The sequence below is a fragment of the Echinops telfairi genome, unplaced genomic scaffold, assembly GCF_000313985.2.
Source record: "Echinops telfairi isolate 266 unplaced genomic scaffold, ASM31398v2 ScPeMD7_7417;HRSCAF=8455, whole genome shotgun sequence".
Lineage (NCBI taxonomy): Eukaryota > Metazoa > Chordata > Mammalia > Afrosoricida > Tenrecidae > Echinops > Echinops telfairi.
In genome coordinates this window covers 2,452,795-2,467,946 of record NW_022111317.1, presented here as the reverse complement: position 1 = coordinate 2,467,946, position 15,152 = coordinate 2,452,795, and the positions used below count along the sequence as shown (strand labels likewise).

General features: G+C 57.7%; 2 protein-coding genes across 2 annotated transcripts; both read right to left on the bottom strand.

Annotated features, from left to right (window-relative positions):
* Positions 1-335: 335 nt before the first annotated feature.
* Positions 336-1,454, bottom strand: LOC101654659 (mas-related G-protein coupled receptor member D). The gene has a single exon (XM_004713736.1). The coding sequence runs from the start codon at positions 1,452-1,454 to the stop codon at positions 336-338; it is 1,119 nt and encodes a 372-aa protein (XP_004713793.1).
* A 10,316-nt stretch (positions 1,455-11,770) lies between these two features.
* LOC101654980 (mas-related G-protein coupled receptor member D-like) lies at positions 11,771-12,787 on the bottom strand. Its single transcript, XM_004713737.1, has one exon. It carries the CDS (start codon positions 12,785-12,787, stop codon positions 11,771-11,773), a length of 1,017 nt encoding a protein of 338 aa, XP_004713794.1.
* Positions 12,788-15,152: the final 2,365 nt, after the last annotated feature.

The following is a 15,152-nucleotide window of genomic DNA, read 5'->3' as shown; positions in this document are numbered from 1 at the left end:
TGTGTGTGTGTGTGTGTGTGTGTGTGTGTGTGTGTGTCCTGTGGCCGCCATAGTGGACTGGAACCGAGGGCTGCCCTCTGGCCTCTCACCACAAGATGGGGTTGTCCGTGGGGCGGACTCTGCACAGTCTCAGTGCTAGCCCAGAGGCTGAGAGTCCAAGTCCAGGCCGAGGATCTCAGAAGGAAGCCCGGGGCTCCACTTCTGGAAAACCAGCCAAAGGACCCTCCATGGAGCCCAGTTCTCCCCCAAGTCCCCGGTGGATGGACGGCAAGTGGCCGTGGCCGTCAGAAGAGCCCTCTAGAGGAGGCGGCTGCATTTCCCCTGCAAGGCGGAGCTCAGGAGGAAGCCCAGAGCACACGCCCTGTGGGGGGCCTGGTGGGGACCGCAGAGCAGTGGCACCAGCATGGCGGGGTGCAAAGTCTTCCAGATGCCCCATGGCAGGGCCTGGCTGGGGCTGTGCTAATTCCCAGGGTTGGGCTCTCCTGGGCGGGAACCGTGGGCAGCTGGCTCTCTGATTCCGCGTTCGTGCCAGTGGACGGAGTCTCATTGTCCATCTCCTCAGGGTCCTCCTGCAGTGCCCTGCGGAGCATGGCCCTCAGTGTCTCCCGCTTCCTCTGAGACCTCCATCTGCCCACGAGGATGTAGACGACGGGGTTGGCACTGCTGCTCAGGGACATCAGGAGGCGTATTATGCTGACAAACAGCGCCTTCACCTGATTGTCCAGCTCTGTGTGATTGATCATGAACCATAAGGTGGTGTAGGGCACCGAGAAGACCAGGAACACCAGGACCGAGACCAGGATGACCACAAGCACCCTTGGGGGCCTCCGACTCCACTGCCTGGAACTTATCTGGATGCGGACAAAGAGGACCAGGCTGGACAGCATCATCAGGGGCGTGAAGACCCCCAGGACAAGGGTCCTTATGGCTCCCTTCAGGGTGGAGCACGGCGGTTGGTTAGAATGCCTTAGCTGTTTGCAGGATAAAGACGCCAGGGCGCCTCCCAGGGTGGACAGCCCCCAGAGCAGGGCGCACACCGTGCTGGACATGTGTTGGGGCCTGTGAAGCCTGAACCAGATGGGAAAGAGGACCGAGAGGCAGCGCTGGCTGCTGATGACCGTCATCAGGCACATACACACCATGTACACAGAAAACTTCACCTTCCTCACGATCTCAATGGCTTCCACGTCTTTGTCCTGGAAGATGGCCTCTAGAATGATGGTGGCGCTCTGGGTGACCAGGAAGAGGAGGTCAGCCCCGGCCAGGTTGAGGACGTAGACGCAGAAGGGGTTCCTGTGCGTGCGGAAGACCAGCAGCCAGATGACCCAGCCGTTGTCTGCCATCCCACACATGCAGGTGAGCAAGGCCACGGCGTTGATCGCAGCGTAGTCTGAGGCCCACACATCTGTCCTGCTGCCCTTGGGGGTCAGCACGGAGGTGTTGCTGGAGTTCATCCCTGTGAAGGAAGGTGGACTGACGTGAACATCTACGTTGCAAGGACCATGCTGGTTCCGTAGTGCCCACCAGCGTTAGGGACTTTGTGGCACTCTATTCAGTTTCTTTCAGCCCCGGCTCACCATCCAAAGGGTCCACACCATGAGAGGGGTGATACCAGGAGGGTAGGGGGAAGGTGGGGGAGAAAGGGGGAACCAATCACAAGGATCTACGTATAACCTCCTCCCACGGGGACGGACAACAGGAAAGTGGGTGAAGGGAGTCATCGGTCGGTGTAAAAATAATACTTTATAAATGATCACGGGTTCCTGAGGAAGGGAGGGGGCGAGGGGGGAAATGAGGCGCTGATGCCAAGGGCTCAAGTAGAAAGAACATGTTTTGAGAACGACGATGGCAACGAGTGTGCACATGTGCTTGACACGGTGGATGCATGTATGGGCTGTGATAAGAGTTGTACGAGCCCCCAATAAAATGATTAAAAAAAGAAAAAAATTATAATTTATCCAGGGGTCACAAGGGTGGCAGGGGAAGGAGGGGAAAAAGAGGAGCTGATACTAAGGGCTCAACAGAAAGTAAATGTTTAGATAATAATGATGGCAACATATGTACAAATATGCTTGATACAATTGATGTATGGATTGTTATGAGTTGTAAGCGCCTCCAATAAATGATTTTTTAATTAAAAAAATATAAAAATGATGATGGCAACATAGGTACAAGTGTGCTTGACACACTAAATTGTATGCTATGTGAATTATATGCCAACCACCCCCCACACCCACACCCCCAAACTGTTTAAAAATGGTGTGGGGGAGACATCTGACCTCCATTAGAGTTCTAAGGGGGTGGAGGGAGGAGAATCATTGCATCAATTGCCCAAAGCCGATTCCTACGTGGCGGTCAGCTATGCCTGTCTCAGATTCAGGAAGGAGAGATTCATGACCGCAGGAAAAGAAGTGTCGGGGTGGAGCGTAGCCCCTGGGCTCCAACATCCCTGCCCGTTGAACCTCCCCATCACCTTCGAGGCCATGGGGATGGGCAGAGGCACCGCAGAAGAACAAAGAGCCAAATCCTATGAACAGAGCGGTGGGCGTCTCAGCCCACCAGCAGGCGAAGCTGAGTCACTTTGGGCGTCAGCCGGCTTGGGCAGAGGGCTGCCTCTGGGCACGGGACGGGGGACCTGGGTTGGCTGGCCCCGAGAGCTGGGGCTCAGTGTCTTTGGGCGGAGGGTTACGACAGAGCGGCAAGGCCCTTGGGTGACTGGAAGCCCCCAACGCTTTGTGCCATTGCCTGATGGGGGCAGAGGCCAGGTCCAGCCCACCGGGTGTCCTGGGAATTTGACACCTGCATCGTCACCTGTTGGCTTCCCTCATGAGCCCCGTAATGGCGAGTACCGCCTGTGAGGCCATCCCAATGAATGATTGAATTCAACTGAAAAGTAGAGCACTGAGGGGGACAGAGGGTCAGTTAGATGCTTGTCACTGTCCCACACATTACCGGGCCTCCACGTATCCAGCACCTCTCACAAGTGTGCGTTACCTTGGCTAGTTCTGTCTGTCTTCAGTTCACGGTCCTTTCTTGCGGTTTCTAATCCGCCCTTAATACAATGCGGTATTTCTACATCTGTTCTGCATGCTCTCTGTTCAGCTCTAGAGGTTTTAATTGGTTCTTATTTATATCCTTCATTTTTCTCCATGCGGTATGTATGCTTGCCTTTAAATCCCTGTGCATTTCAATCATAATTATCCCGAGCGCGTCATCTGTAAATCCACCGCGATGCGCGTTTCAGAGTCTCTCTTTATCAATTTTACAATGGATCTATTTTGTTGCCGTTTCTTGACATTTCACACCTTCTTCAGGTCTGGTCTCATTTGAGTAGATCCTGGACATTGTGGACTTTGTATTGTAGACTGGCTGGATTCGGTTGTCTTCCTTTAAAGCAGTGGTTCTCAACCTTCCTAAGGCTGCGACCCTTCCATACAGGTCCTCAACCATAACATTATTCTCGTTGCTACTTCATCACTGCCATTTTGCTACTGTGATGAATCGGGTGACCCCTGTGAAAGGGCCGCTCGATCCGCAAAGGGGTCGCGACCCACAGTTGAGAACCCCGCTGCTTTAAAGCAAGGGTGGAGAACCTTTTAATTTTTTTCCTGTAAAGGGCCATTTGGAGATTTATAACATCATTCACGAGCCATACAACGTTATCGACCTAGCATTGACGATGGTGTAATCCCACCCGATGGGATTAAACAACAAAACCGTGTGGGAAGGGAAGGGATATATTGGAATGAGCAAGAGAGGTCAACAAAAATATTAGATATTTTTTAAAAAGTCATCAACGTGAAGATTAGCCAACTCTCCCTGGCCAGACAGTTAACGAATTGGAGGAGGGACACCCACCGTGCTCCTTAGAAGTCGTGTCTTGGACACGTTCTCAGGAGAGGCAGGTCCCTGGAGGAGGACATCACGGTGTGGTCGAGTGGAGGGTCAGCCACAAAGAGGAAGCTGACCAAGGGGATGGGCTGACGTGGTGGTGACAGGGGCTCAAACGTCACCACAGCACTGAGGGTGGCACACGGGTCACTGAGTCTCAGCGGATTCAGCAGTACTTTGGCACACCGCCGCCCGCCACCACTGCGACAGTACTCAACGTTTCTCTTTTGTTTGGCTGTTCGTTTTACAGCAGACGGAACAAAGGCCGATCCTACAGAGAAAGACTCTCTCTCCGCCCTCACCAGGATGCTGTTCTCCCGGGGACAGAGCGGGTGGACCCACAAGAGCGGAGGGTTTCAATGGTAACAACTAGCAGAGAGATGGTGACAACGGCGAGCTAGAACCTTCTAGAAATGACTCCTATCGATGGCAGGGCAGAACACAGAGGGTGGTTTCTGAGGCCCCCTGGGGGGGGACCCTCACCGAGGACCCTCAGGATGCTCTGACGATCAGCCGTGGAGCTGAAGGAGCCCGGGGACATGTCCATGGGCTTTGTTGAGAAGTGAGGATGGAGGTAATGGCGTTCAAAGAACTGTCACTCGCTCATGCTTGTGTACGTGGGAGAGGTCCAGGGGAGAAGGAATCTCTGCACGAGGGGTGGCCTTGGGGTGCAAGGCGGGGGGAGGCCCCAGGGCCCAGCAGGGTGGGGCTCAGGAAGTAGCTGGGAGACACCTTGGGGGTGGGGATGGGGTGGTTTTCACAGGCTGTGGGGGAGGAAGGTGGGGTCGTGAGTCTGGGGGAGGATGGAGGATGGGGGTGCAGAATACTGCCCCCTTCAAGCTCCTGCTGTCTCGGTGACAACAGAATGGATGCCAAGTGTTGGGACCAGGCTGTGGCCCCCAGAGACCTGGTGCTGCCCTCACGGTAGCACGTCTGTTCTTGAACCTGCCACCCCCATGGGGCGTCCACGTCAGCGGGCACAGTCCTGGCATTGGGTCTGCTGTCCGCCCCCACCCCAGGCCCCAAGAAGGAAGTTGGCCTGGGGGACCGCTGGGAAGGAAGGGCTGTGACTGTCACTCCTGCAGGGAACAGGCCACCTGTCCCATGGGTGCTGTTCCTGGTGAGTCCCCAAGGACAGAGACCCCAGAAGGAGGGGTATCATCCCCACCCATGCTTCCTGCCTCCTCAAGTTTGGCTCCCTGCGGCCCTGCTGGTCTCCGCTGGTCCCAGCCCCACTGCTGCCACGCACGGATGGAGGCTCCTGTGTGCCAGGATCTGGGAGGTGCCCTGGGTGAAAGAAGGTAAGTTTGACCATCCTGGTTTTGTGAAGGTCAAGGCAAGGGATCATATGGCGGGGATACTGCCCGGGGGACCCAAGTTGCATCTGACAGAGCAGAGATGCCCACCTGGGTCAGCTGAACATGCTGTGACCCACCTGCTCTCCTGAGAGAGGGATGGGGGGAACTCACCAGATCCTAGGCTCCCGGATGCAGGGAAGCCTTGATCTCAGTTGACGCCGCAGGCCCTGGGCCCCGTATGCCTCCCTGGTCAGGGTCGCCCTGAGCTAGTTTATGGTTTCTGAGGCCCCAGAGAGCCCTGGGTGGGTCCCTCTGTGAAGCGGAAGGGGGTGATTATGCTCCCCTGGCCGGGAGGGCGTATAAGTACTCAAGCCTTTCTGCCCCACGTGGGTGCCAGAACCCTTCCTGGCTGGCTGGGGGGCTAATAGACTGACCACATGTACTCCCCAGAGGCCGTAGACTGCAGGCAAATGCAGAAAGAGAATGGCCCGGTGTTGCCTGTCCACTGGTTGTTTCCCTCCTGGGACAGCCTGGGCGCCGGAGCATTAGGGCCCCTGCGCTGGGGTGGGGTGGAAGGCAGGCTCCGGAGGAGGAAGAGGCGCTTTGGCCTAGGAAGACCATTATGAGGACACCTGGCTGAGTGCTTTGCTGATGGGCTTGCTGGAGGCAGATGCAGCTCTCTGGAGGGTGGGGGTGGATGGAGCACTGGGTGGGGGAGTCGGCAGGCTTATTTTGAGACCAGGCCCGTTTTTCATTCGCTGGGTAACTGACCTCTCTGGGCCTCAAAGCCAGTGGCCGTCCAGCGTGTCCCGACTCACCTGGCCCCGTGTACGTCAGCGGGTTTCTTGCGGCTGAGTGCTCAGACACGCATCTCCGGGCTTTCCTTCTGCAGCACTGCTTGGGGGGCTCGGACCTCCGGGCCATCAGGAATCAAGTGTGTTCACCGAGGGCACCTCCCGGGCCCCCCTGAGCCTCAGGGGCCTTACGCTTCCTGATGGAGTCCCGATGGATAGACAGGGTATCCATACCCAGGCCCTTGGGTCCAGCCATTGCTGGGGCCCACCCACCCATGAGCCACTCCATTCCCCTTGCCCAGGGATGCGTGTGTGTGTGTGTGATGTTGCGATGTTGAGGGCGGGATGGGTCAGCTCCCATTGCGTTCTTGTCACTTGCCAATGACAGCTGTGGCCGGAGGAGGAAGGTGGTAGAACCCTGACAAGCAGAGTCAGGACACCGAATGTCGTCCTCCGGTGCGGTGGACTGGGTGGTGGTGGTGGGGCACCAGCAGTGAGGCTGGGAAGGCTGCGTTTTTGCCGGGAACCACGACACTGGCGCTGTGGCTTGCAGAGGCAGATGTTCCCCCAGGAGTTTGCATTTTGTCAATGATCCTCTGGGCTGTTTCGCGTGGTCCCAAGAGGCTCACGTGGCTCCCTGCTCTTCTTATTCTTTGAGAAGCTTGGTGTTTAGAGCCGTTGGAGGTTTGCCAGAGAATATTGGTGTTTTCGTCTGTCTCTGCTCCTTGGACACAGCTTCTCCTGTTGTACATAGGTTGCATTGCTTTGAACCACTTGTTCCAATAGAAGGCATGATCAGGACACGTTCTTACTCACGCGGTCCGAGAGTACGCATGTGGCCACGACAGGCACCCCAACCAGCACAGTCACGACCCTCCCCCCCGGCCCCCGCCCCCCTGCGCTAACCGCAGCCAGGACCACCTGACAACAGCTCCAAGACCACCACCATCATACGGTCATGACAAAGACAGCCACAGGGGCTCCCCACCCCCCACCGTAACAATGACCCCACCTCGAATCCCAGGACAACGACCACCATGCTACAGCCCACCTGCCACCAAGGGGACAAGGGGACGCCTTGGCAGCTAACACCACCCCGGTCAGCACGAGACGACCACAGCGGGAGTCCCACCGCCTCGTGTCAACGAGAAACCAGACACCAGTGTCCGGTGGAGTGGAACTTGTCAGTCAGGGACAGACAGGCACAGCCTCTGGTGGGCAGCACCAGGCTCCCCGTAAGAGCTCACAGAGGTTTGTTGACGGATCACAGACGGTGACGTTGTGCCCTTCACGGGGGTCCTGGTTCAGCCACTCTCAGGAGAACGCTCTGAGTGCTTCCCCAACACCAGGCTCGGGCTCTTGACCACGGAGCACCCATATCCGGCTGCGCTACCCAGCGGAGACCCGCCCCCTCCCTTAGAGCCAACCCCGCCCATCCTCACCTGCTTGGGGTGGACCCCACTGCCCTGGTCCCAGGTGACTTGGCCCACTGCCCACTCTAGTTGTCTCTCCATTGACCCTGGAACCAGAACTGAGGGGCAAGCCTGGCTCTCTGTGCTGGAGGCAGGAGATTGTGGGGCCTTTGGAGCCGTCTCCCTGGGGGGTGGGGGTGGGGGTGGGGGAGGGAGGGTGAAAGACACCTGCAGAGAGGTAGGAGGTGAGAACAAGGGAGGGAGCATCCTGGGAGTCTCACGTCCCTTCCTTTTCTGGAACGTTCTGGTGGCTTCCAGAAGGGACGGCACAGCAGACCTGACTCCCTCAGGTTGGTTCTGCGTTCCTTTGTCAGTATTGTCCTTGTGCCCTGGGCCAACACTCTGATGGTGACCAGTGGGGAACACACAGGGAGAGCAGCATGGGGAGCAGGGAGGGTGCCCACCTGCTGGAGGAGGGACTATCAATCAGCCCCCTGAGGGGGTAGCCCTGGAGGTGGTTGCATTCCACCATGGAGCCCTGCTTCCTTTCTGCCTGGGGCCACCTTCTCATGTGTCAGGGCCTGGTCAGTGCCACCTCCTCCAGGAGGCCACCCCAGACTTTCCAGGCCTCCCCCACCTTCTCCCTCCTCAGACTTCTGTCCCCGGGTCAGCGGGAAGCCCTCCCAGCGCAGCCCTCCCAGCACTGCCCTTCGCAGTGTGTGCTGTGGTTTGTCACAGGGATGAGCTCTCGGAGGGGCAGAGAAACACGTGCTGTGCCTGCCTCTTGCTGCTGCTGCAAACACAGCCTGGCGGCCTCCCGGGCATCCTCTGCCCCAGGGAAGGCTTCTGTGCTTGCCCTGCCAGGGTGTCCAGGGCCACTGTCTCCGAGCTGAGCACAGGGGCCCACCCCTTTACCCTCGATGGGAGAGGGAGCTCAGGGGACACAAGGATTTGGTCCCAGGGTTGGGGCAGCCCGCACACACCTCTCTGAACACATTGCTCTTCTCTCTCTCGCTCAACTCCTCACCCTCGATCAAAACAATAGAGGAAACTCACACTGACCGCAATAGCGTGGTGTCCATGCTGAGTCATGCCGAGCCCACAGGACCCAGCGGCGCTGCCCCGTCCCGGTGGTGCTCTGGAGTCTGGACGTCTGGACAGACTCAGATTGCCACAACTTTCCACCGTGGAGCAGGTGACGGGGTGCAGGCTACCAGTTCAGTGTATACCCCACTGAGCCACTACGCCTCCCTGCCTTGCCCGTGGGCCTGCAGCGAGGGTGGACCTGGCTGGGACGTGCTGTCTCTGGCCCATACGTGAGAGGACGCCCCGGGCTGTTGAAGGCTGACCAGGACGTCCCACCGACGGGGCAGAGAGTCCAGCACAGGCACGGAGCACCTGGATGCCGGCGTCCACCACAGAGGCAGGCGCATGCGTGCCCAGGAGGGGCTGACGCATCAAGGACAAAATTACACTCCTGCCCGCTGATCTCAAGGCTTCTGCTCCTGGCAGGACCCTGGGTGACCACAGGGCCAGGGAAAAACAAAAACATAACCAAGGGCGATTCGAGGGATTGACCAATGAGCTTCTTTCCCGCAACCATCTCCCCTCCCTTCGTCTACGTCCTTTCACACAAGGCCGGAGCCACCGTGGCAGACAACTGGGACCCTACCGTCCTCACCATCCTCTCTTCCTCCTGGGAAAACCGGCAGGACTACATTTCCCAGAATCCTTTGTGATGTCCAGGGGGAGCGCATGACTGGATTCTAGCCAATGGCACGCTTGGCTGTAAGTTGGCCTTGTTTGCGTCTGGCAGAGGGTGCACACGAGGAAAGAAACCAGAGCGCAGTGTGACCCCGTGGAGCAGAGCTCCCGATAACCCACGTATAACCCACGTGGACCGATGACCCAACAAGAGAACACTCATTGTGCTAAGTACCTGAATTTTGTGCTCTGTGCCCGGGCACGTTGCGTTAAAGCAGACTCGTTCTCTCAGAGGAGATCATCTCAGTTATGTTTCCCGCTGGATGGGAGAGGGTCTAGGAGGCAGGCAATTATGTGTCCATGGGCGTCTGTCTCTGTGGTTGCTCCCACAGGATGGACGGCCTAGGGGTTGCGTGGCGTTGCTTGTGCTCATTTGGCTCCTGCTCAGAAAACAGAGGGAAGCCTCCAGGGCTGCCGTCTCTGAGGGAGGCCCTTCTCCCAGGACTGACTGAGTGGGAGACCCCGGGTCCCACCCCACCTTTGGAGTTCCTCCTGCCTGGACATTGTGTGCCGGCATCTTGGTGTGGGATTAGAGAAACCAGGCCTTGTGTTAGTCCGAGTGGACTAGAGAAACAAATTCATAGACACTCGTATGTGTATAAGAAAGAGCTTTCTATACAAGAGCAATTGCATATTGAGAAAACATCCCAGCCCAGTCCAGATCAAGTCCATAAGTCCGATATTAGCCCATATGTCCAATACCAGTCTGTAAATTCCTCTTCATACTCACACAACACATGCAATAATGCAGAATGTAGGAAGATCACAGGCCAATGGGTGGAAAGTTTTGTGGATCCAGTGGCGGTAGAAGCATCTCAGCACTGGCGTGGGTCTCCAAGTGGCTCCTTCAGCTCCGGGGTTCTGGCTCCATCAGCCTGGCTCCATGTGGCTTGTCAGCAGGAATGCCTCGCAGGGAGACAAGCAGAGAGTCTGTGTGCACCTGGCCTCCAAGGAGCCTTTTATCTCCGTGGTGCCTCCAAATGAGGTCATCAAGCTGCGACCTGATTGACAGGCTAGACTCCTCCCCTTATCTCTTAATACTTTCAAGTTGACACTAGATGCTGTAACTGCCCCAGGCCTCAACAAGCAAACGTGGGTCAGGGAAGGGTTTACCCCTCACCAGCGTGCTGATGAAGACACTGGGTGTGAGAGTCGTTCAACAGGAAACCTTAAGCCCTTGGCCGAGTCTGAGGGCTCGACATGACTCGTGGACCTGGTTTGTGGGCTGGAAGTTTATTGAGTCACGGGAATCTTTTAAAAGGAACCACAAATAACATTCCAGATGCAAGGTTAAGTAGGACAATGAGTATGAGGAAGAAAATGCCCAGAGACATCGTTCATTCAAGTCAGACGACCCAGATCATAAATTTCACAGGGTACTGGCAACGCCTTGCCTTCTTTAACCCGTGCACCGCCGAGCACTTTGTCATCTATGTGAAGCTTCCTGTTTGCATGCTGTGTGGCTTCCCCGTACAAATGCATTCTGGAATGGTCTCTGCAGGGAGAGTAATAAACAGAGCAGTTGGTCTGTCCGGGTGGGTTTAGAGTCATTGTTAAATACTGAGAGTTGGGGTGCTGGAACCGGCAACTTCTCATGCACATACAGCGCAGGGCCCAGCCGGCTCCTGGGCCGGTGGTGTCTGCAAACCAGAAGCCTGGTCAGCTGTCCTTTCCCAGTTTCCGCCCAGGTGTGTTGGGTGACCACGCCCCTGCAGCAAGCTTGTGCGCACTCTGACTGGTGGGGGTGGGGTGGGGGTGGTGCCTGCTGTGCGGGCTCAGCGTCCAGGAGAGGCCAGTCCTCCGATTAGAAGCCACACGTGTGAAGACTGGAGGGGTTGCCCGTCCGCTCACTTGGCCTCCTCACATTGGCAGTCTTGTGTCTCCCCCACTGCCCGCTCTCCATCCACTTCTGGTGACAAGGCCCGTGGGGCATAGCCTGACAGGATGCCCAGCCCTGCTCTGCTCCCCTGGGGCACGTGAGCTGACCCTGTGGGCAGTGGGGACAATCCTGGAAGGTGCTTACGCATGGAGTTGGCTGACCAGAGTCTCATGACACACACAAGTGACTGTGAACAGCAGACACCCCCCCCCGCCCCCACCACCTCAGCCCAATTACAGGTGTCCCCAATCTCAGGCAGCAGGATGGAGGCTTGTGGAGAGAGGAACTTCCCTTCCCATGATGCACTTCCTGTGGCCGCTGTCACTCCATGGATTGACTCCGCCCTCTAAGCAGAAGATGCAGTCCCTGGGGGTACAGACTCTCCACGGCACCAGCTTCTCACGATGAGGCTGAAGGCACAAGTCTACCCAACGGGTCTTGGAAGGTCGATCTTGGGGATTGACTTCCGGAAAATCAGCCGTTGGTAACCCTCTGGATCCCAGTTCTCCCCCCGACTCACATGACGTTGTCTGAGTCCCTGTTGGGTAGACAGTAAGCGGACCTGGCCGTCAGACGGGCCCCCCTAGAGGAGGCAGCTGCATTTCCTCTGCAAGGCTGAGCTTCAGGAGGAAGCCCAGAGCACACACCCTGGTGGGGGGGGCCTGGTGGGCACCCAGGAGCTGTGACACCAGCATGATGGGTGCCCAGTCTGCTGGGCCCCCAACCGCAGTGTCACAGCCTGGTGGACAGGCTAATCTCCAGAGCTGGGCTCACCGGGGCAGTCACACTGGGTGGCTGGGCCTCGGAGACCATATCCCTGATGGCTATAGACGATGTCTCCTTGCTTGACCCCTCACAAGTCTCCTGTAGCGCCCTGTCGAGCATGGCCCCCAGGGCTTCCGGCTGGCTCTGGGTCCTCTTTCTGCCCGCCAAGATGTAGATGATGGGGTTGGCACTGCTGCTCAGGGACATGGAAAGGCGTAATATGCTGACGTGCAGATTCTCCACCCAGCGGCTCACCTTCATCCACTTGGCGAGCCAGTGAATGACGTAGGGCACCGAGAAGACCAAGAACACCAGGACAGAGGCCAGGATCACCATAAGCACCCTTGGGGCCCTCCGATGCCACTGTCTGGAACTTCTCCGGATGTGGACAAAGAGGACCAGGCTGGACAGCATCATCAGGGGCGTGAAGACGCCCAGGATAAGCACGCTCCCAATGGTTTTCAAGGTTGAGCACCACGGTTGGGAAGAATCCCTGAACTTGTTACAAAGGAAGGACATCAGGATGTCCACCAGGATGTAAAGCCCCCAGAGCAGGGCGCACACCCCGGAGGACATGTGCTGGGGCCTGTGGAGCCTGTACCACATGGGGAAGAGGACCCCGAGGCAGCGCTGCAGGCTGATGGTCACCAGCAGGCTCATGCTCATCATGTATGCCGAGTACTTCACCTTCTGCAGCATCTCAGTGGCCTCCGTGTCCTTGACCAGGAAGATGATTTCAGAGCCGACCACGGAGATCTGGCAGACCAGGAAGAGGAGGTCAGCCACGGCCAGGTTGAGGACGTAGACGCAGAAGGGGTTCCTCCTCACGCGGAAGGCCAGCAGCCAGATGACCCAGCCGTTGCCCAGCGTGCCACACCCGCAGGTGAGCAAGACCACGCCGTGCATCACGACATAGTCTGTGGACAGCACGTCCGTCCCCGTGGTGGCTTTGGGGGTCGGCTCGGAGGTCTCGATCCGGTTCATCCCTAGAGAAGGAAAGGGGACCAACAGGACATTGGTGTCACGCAGACCATGCCGATCCTGCAGCTACCTCCTTCCCCGGGAGCCACGGATTCGGGGGTGCCCCGCTCGGCAACTTTGACCAGAGATCCTGAGGAAGGGGTTTCACTCCTTCCCCAGCCCTGCATGCACCCGGCCTCCATCCCGCCCCGCCCTCGCCCTGGCCAATCAGAGGTGGTGGTTGGTACCCTTCACCCAGCTAGAGCAGTGGTTCTCAACCTGTGGGTCACGACCCCTTCAGGGAGCAGGGGGAGGGTCCAACAGCCCTTTACAAGGGTCACCTTAGGCCATCAGAACACGTATCTTTCCGATGGTGGTAGGAACCGAGACACTGCTCTCTATCCGTCTCCAGGTGGGCCCACTCACATGCAGATACGCCCGCCTACGAGTGCCTGGCGTGAAGACTGTTCCCCAGGCGACACCACGCTTCAAGACAAAATGTCATTTATTTGTGATTAGAAAGAAATATCTCACAATATATCATTACATATTGTTTTGGTGATGCATCACTGCGCTTTAATGATGTCCAATTTGTAACCATGAAAATGCCTATCAGATATTTACATGACGATTCATCACAGTAGCAAAATGGCAGTGATGAAGCAGCAACGAAAATAATTTTACGGTTGGGGGTCCCCACCACGTGAGGACCTGTGTGGGAGGGGCGCGGCGTGAGGAGGGTGGGGAACCGCCGGCTGGAGGCTCTCATGTTTGAATGCGCCGCTCCGTGTGGGATCTGCAGAGGTTCCTTAGGGAAATGGCAAGCTTGGCTTTTTCTCTACTCGTGCGCCAAAGACGGACCTCACACCCACAGAGCCATGTCAGTGGCCTCCCCCCACCTGCGGCCACACCTTGCCTCCACGGAGCTGGTTCCCCTCCCCATCCCTGCGCTCCCCGCCTCCCCCAGAGGCTTCTGCTCTGACTCCCCCTGCACATCTTGCCGGGAGTCTGTACAAGTTGAAGGTCATGCCACAGGAAGCACTCTCCATGGCCTTTGACTTCTGAGGGGACCCTGGGCTAACCCAGCCTTTGCCCTGCTCTGGAAACTTCCCCAGAGCTCTTTAACCTGCCCAGTTCTTTTGCTGTCCAGCGCTTCAATGAGGCCAGCCACCTGCCCTAACAGCTTTTCTGGGGGGCGTGGCTCCCCTCTCCTAGAAGGGAAGCTTAGGACGGGTAGGCCCATTCCTCCTTGGGGCATCTCAGGGACCCTGGGGGCCACCATCTGCATGCAGGCGGGAGCTGGGGCCTCTCATGTGGACTCCTGGTCTTCAGGACTGTGAGGAGACCAGTCGCTCTGGGTTCGGAAGGCACCTGCCTGTGGGGAGAGGGGGTTCAGTGCAGGCAGGGGGTTGGTGGAGGAGGAAAACCAAAGCTGTCCTGGAGGAAGTGAAGCCAGAATGCCCGCCCCCATCTCCCTCCCCCGCTTAGGAGTGGAGGGCATCGAGACATCATCTCACATAGTAGGGTCTGCTCTCCGGGGGACCCTTCCCTGGAGAAGGATATCACCATGGGTACAGTAGCGGGTCCGTGTCCAGGAGGAGAGCCTCCACGGGGGACGGGCACAGGGGCTGCCACTAAGTGCTCCAGCACAGCGCCAATTGTGAGACTGGGGCAGGTTGGTTGGTGTGTGCTGCTGCCGTGAGGTGGCCAGAGGGACTCCATGGCCTAACAACAACAACCACAACGATGACACTTGGCAGTATCTTTGTGACAGCAGTGGTGGCCATGGACACACAGACTACGTAGAAAGAAACTCTGCTCCTGCCTGCCTCCCTCCCTCCCAAGGATCATGCTCTCCCAGGGACAGAGCCCTTGAGCAAGAAGACATGGCGTGAGCAGGGTGTTCCAGAGGGTGAGGCTGGGAGAGACACTGGGGCAACTGTGAGATAGAAGCTTCTAGAAACGACGCCTCTAGACAGCAGGGCAGAACACAGGGTGGGTGGTCTCTGAGGGCTCTAGGAGGCAGGACCCTCAGCAGAGACCCCAGGATGTTCTGGGGGCCAGCTGTGGAGCTAGAGGAGCCAGGGACGTGTTGAGAAGTGAGGATGGAGGTAGTGACTCTGTTGCTCAGAGCGTCATTAGCGGATGCTCGGGCTCCGTGGGAGAGGTCCAGGGGAGAGGGAGCAGCGGCAGGAGGGGTGTCCTTGGGGAGCAGGGTGTGGGGAGGCCCCAGTGCCCAGCAGGATGGGGCTCAGGGAGAATCTGGGGGGTCACAGCGGGGGAAGGTGGGCTGTTGGGGAGGAAGGTGGGGCCACAAGCAAGGGTGGAGGATGGAAGATGGTGGTGGAGGATGGAGGATGGGGGTGGAGGATGGAGGATGGAGGATGGG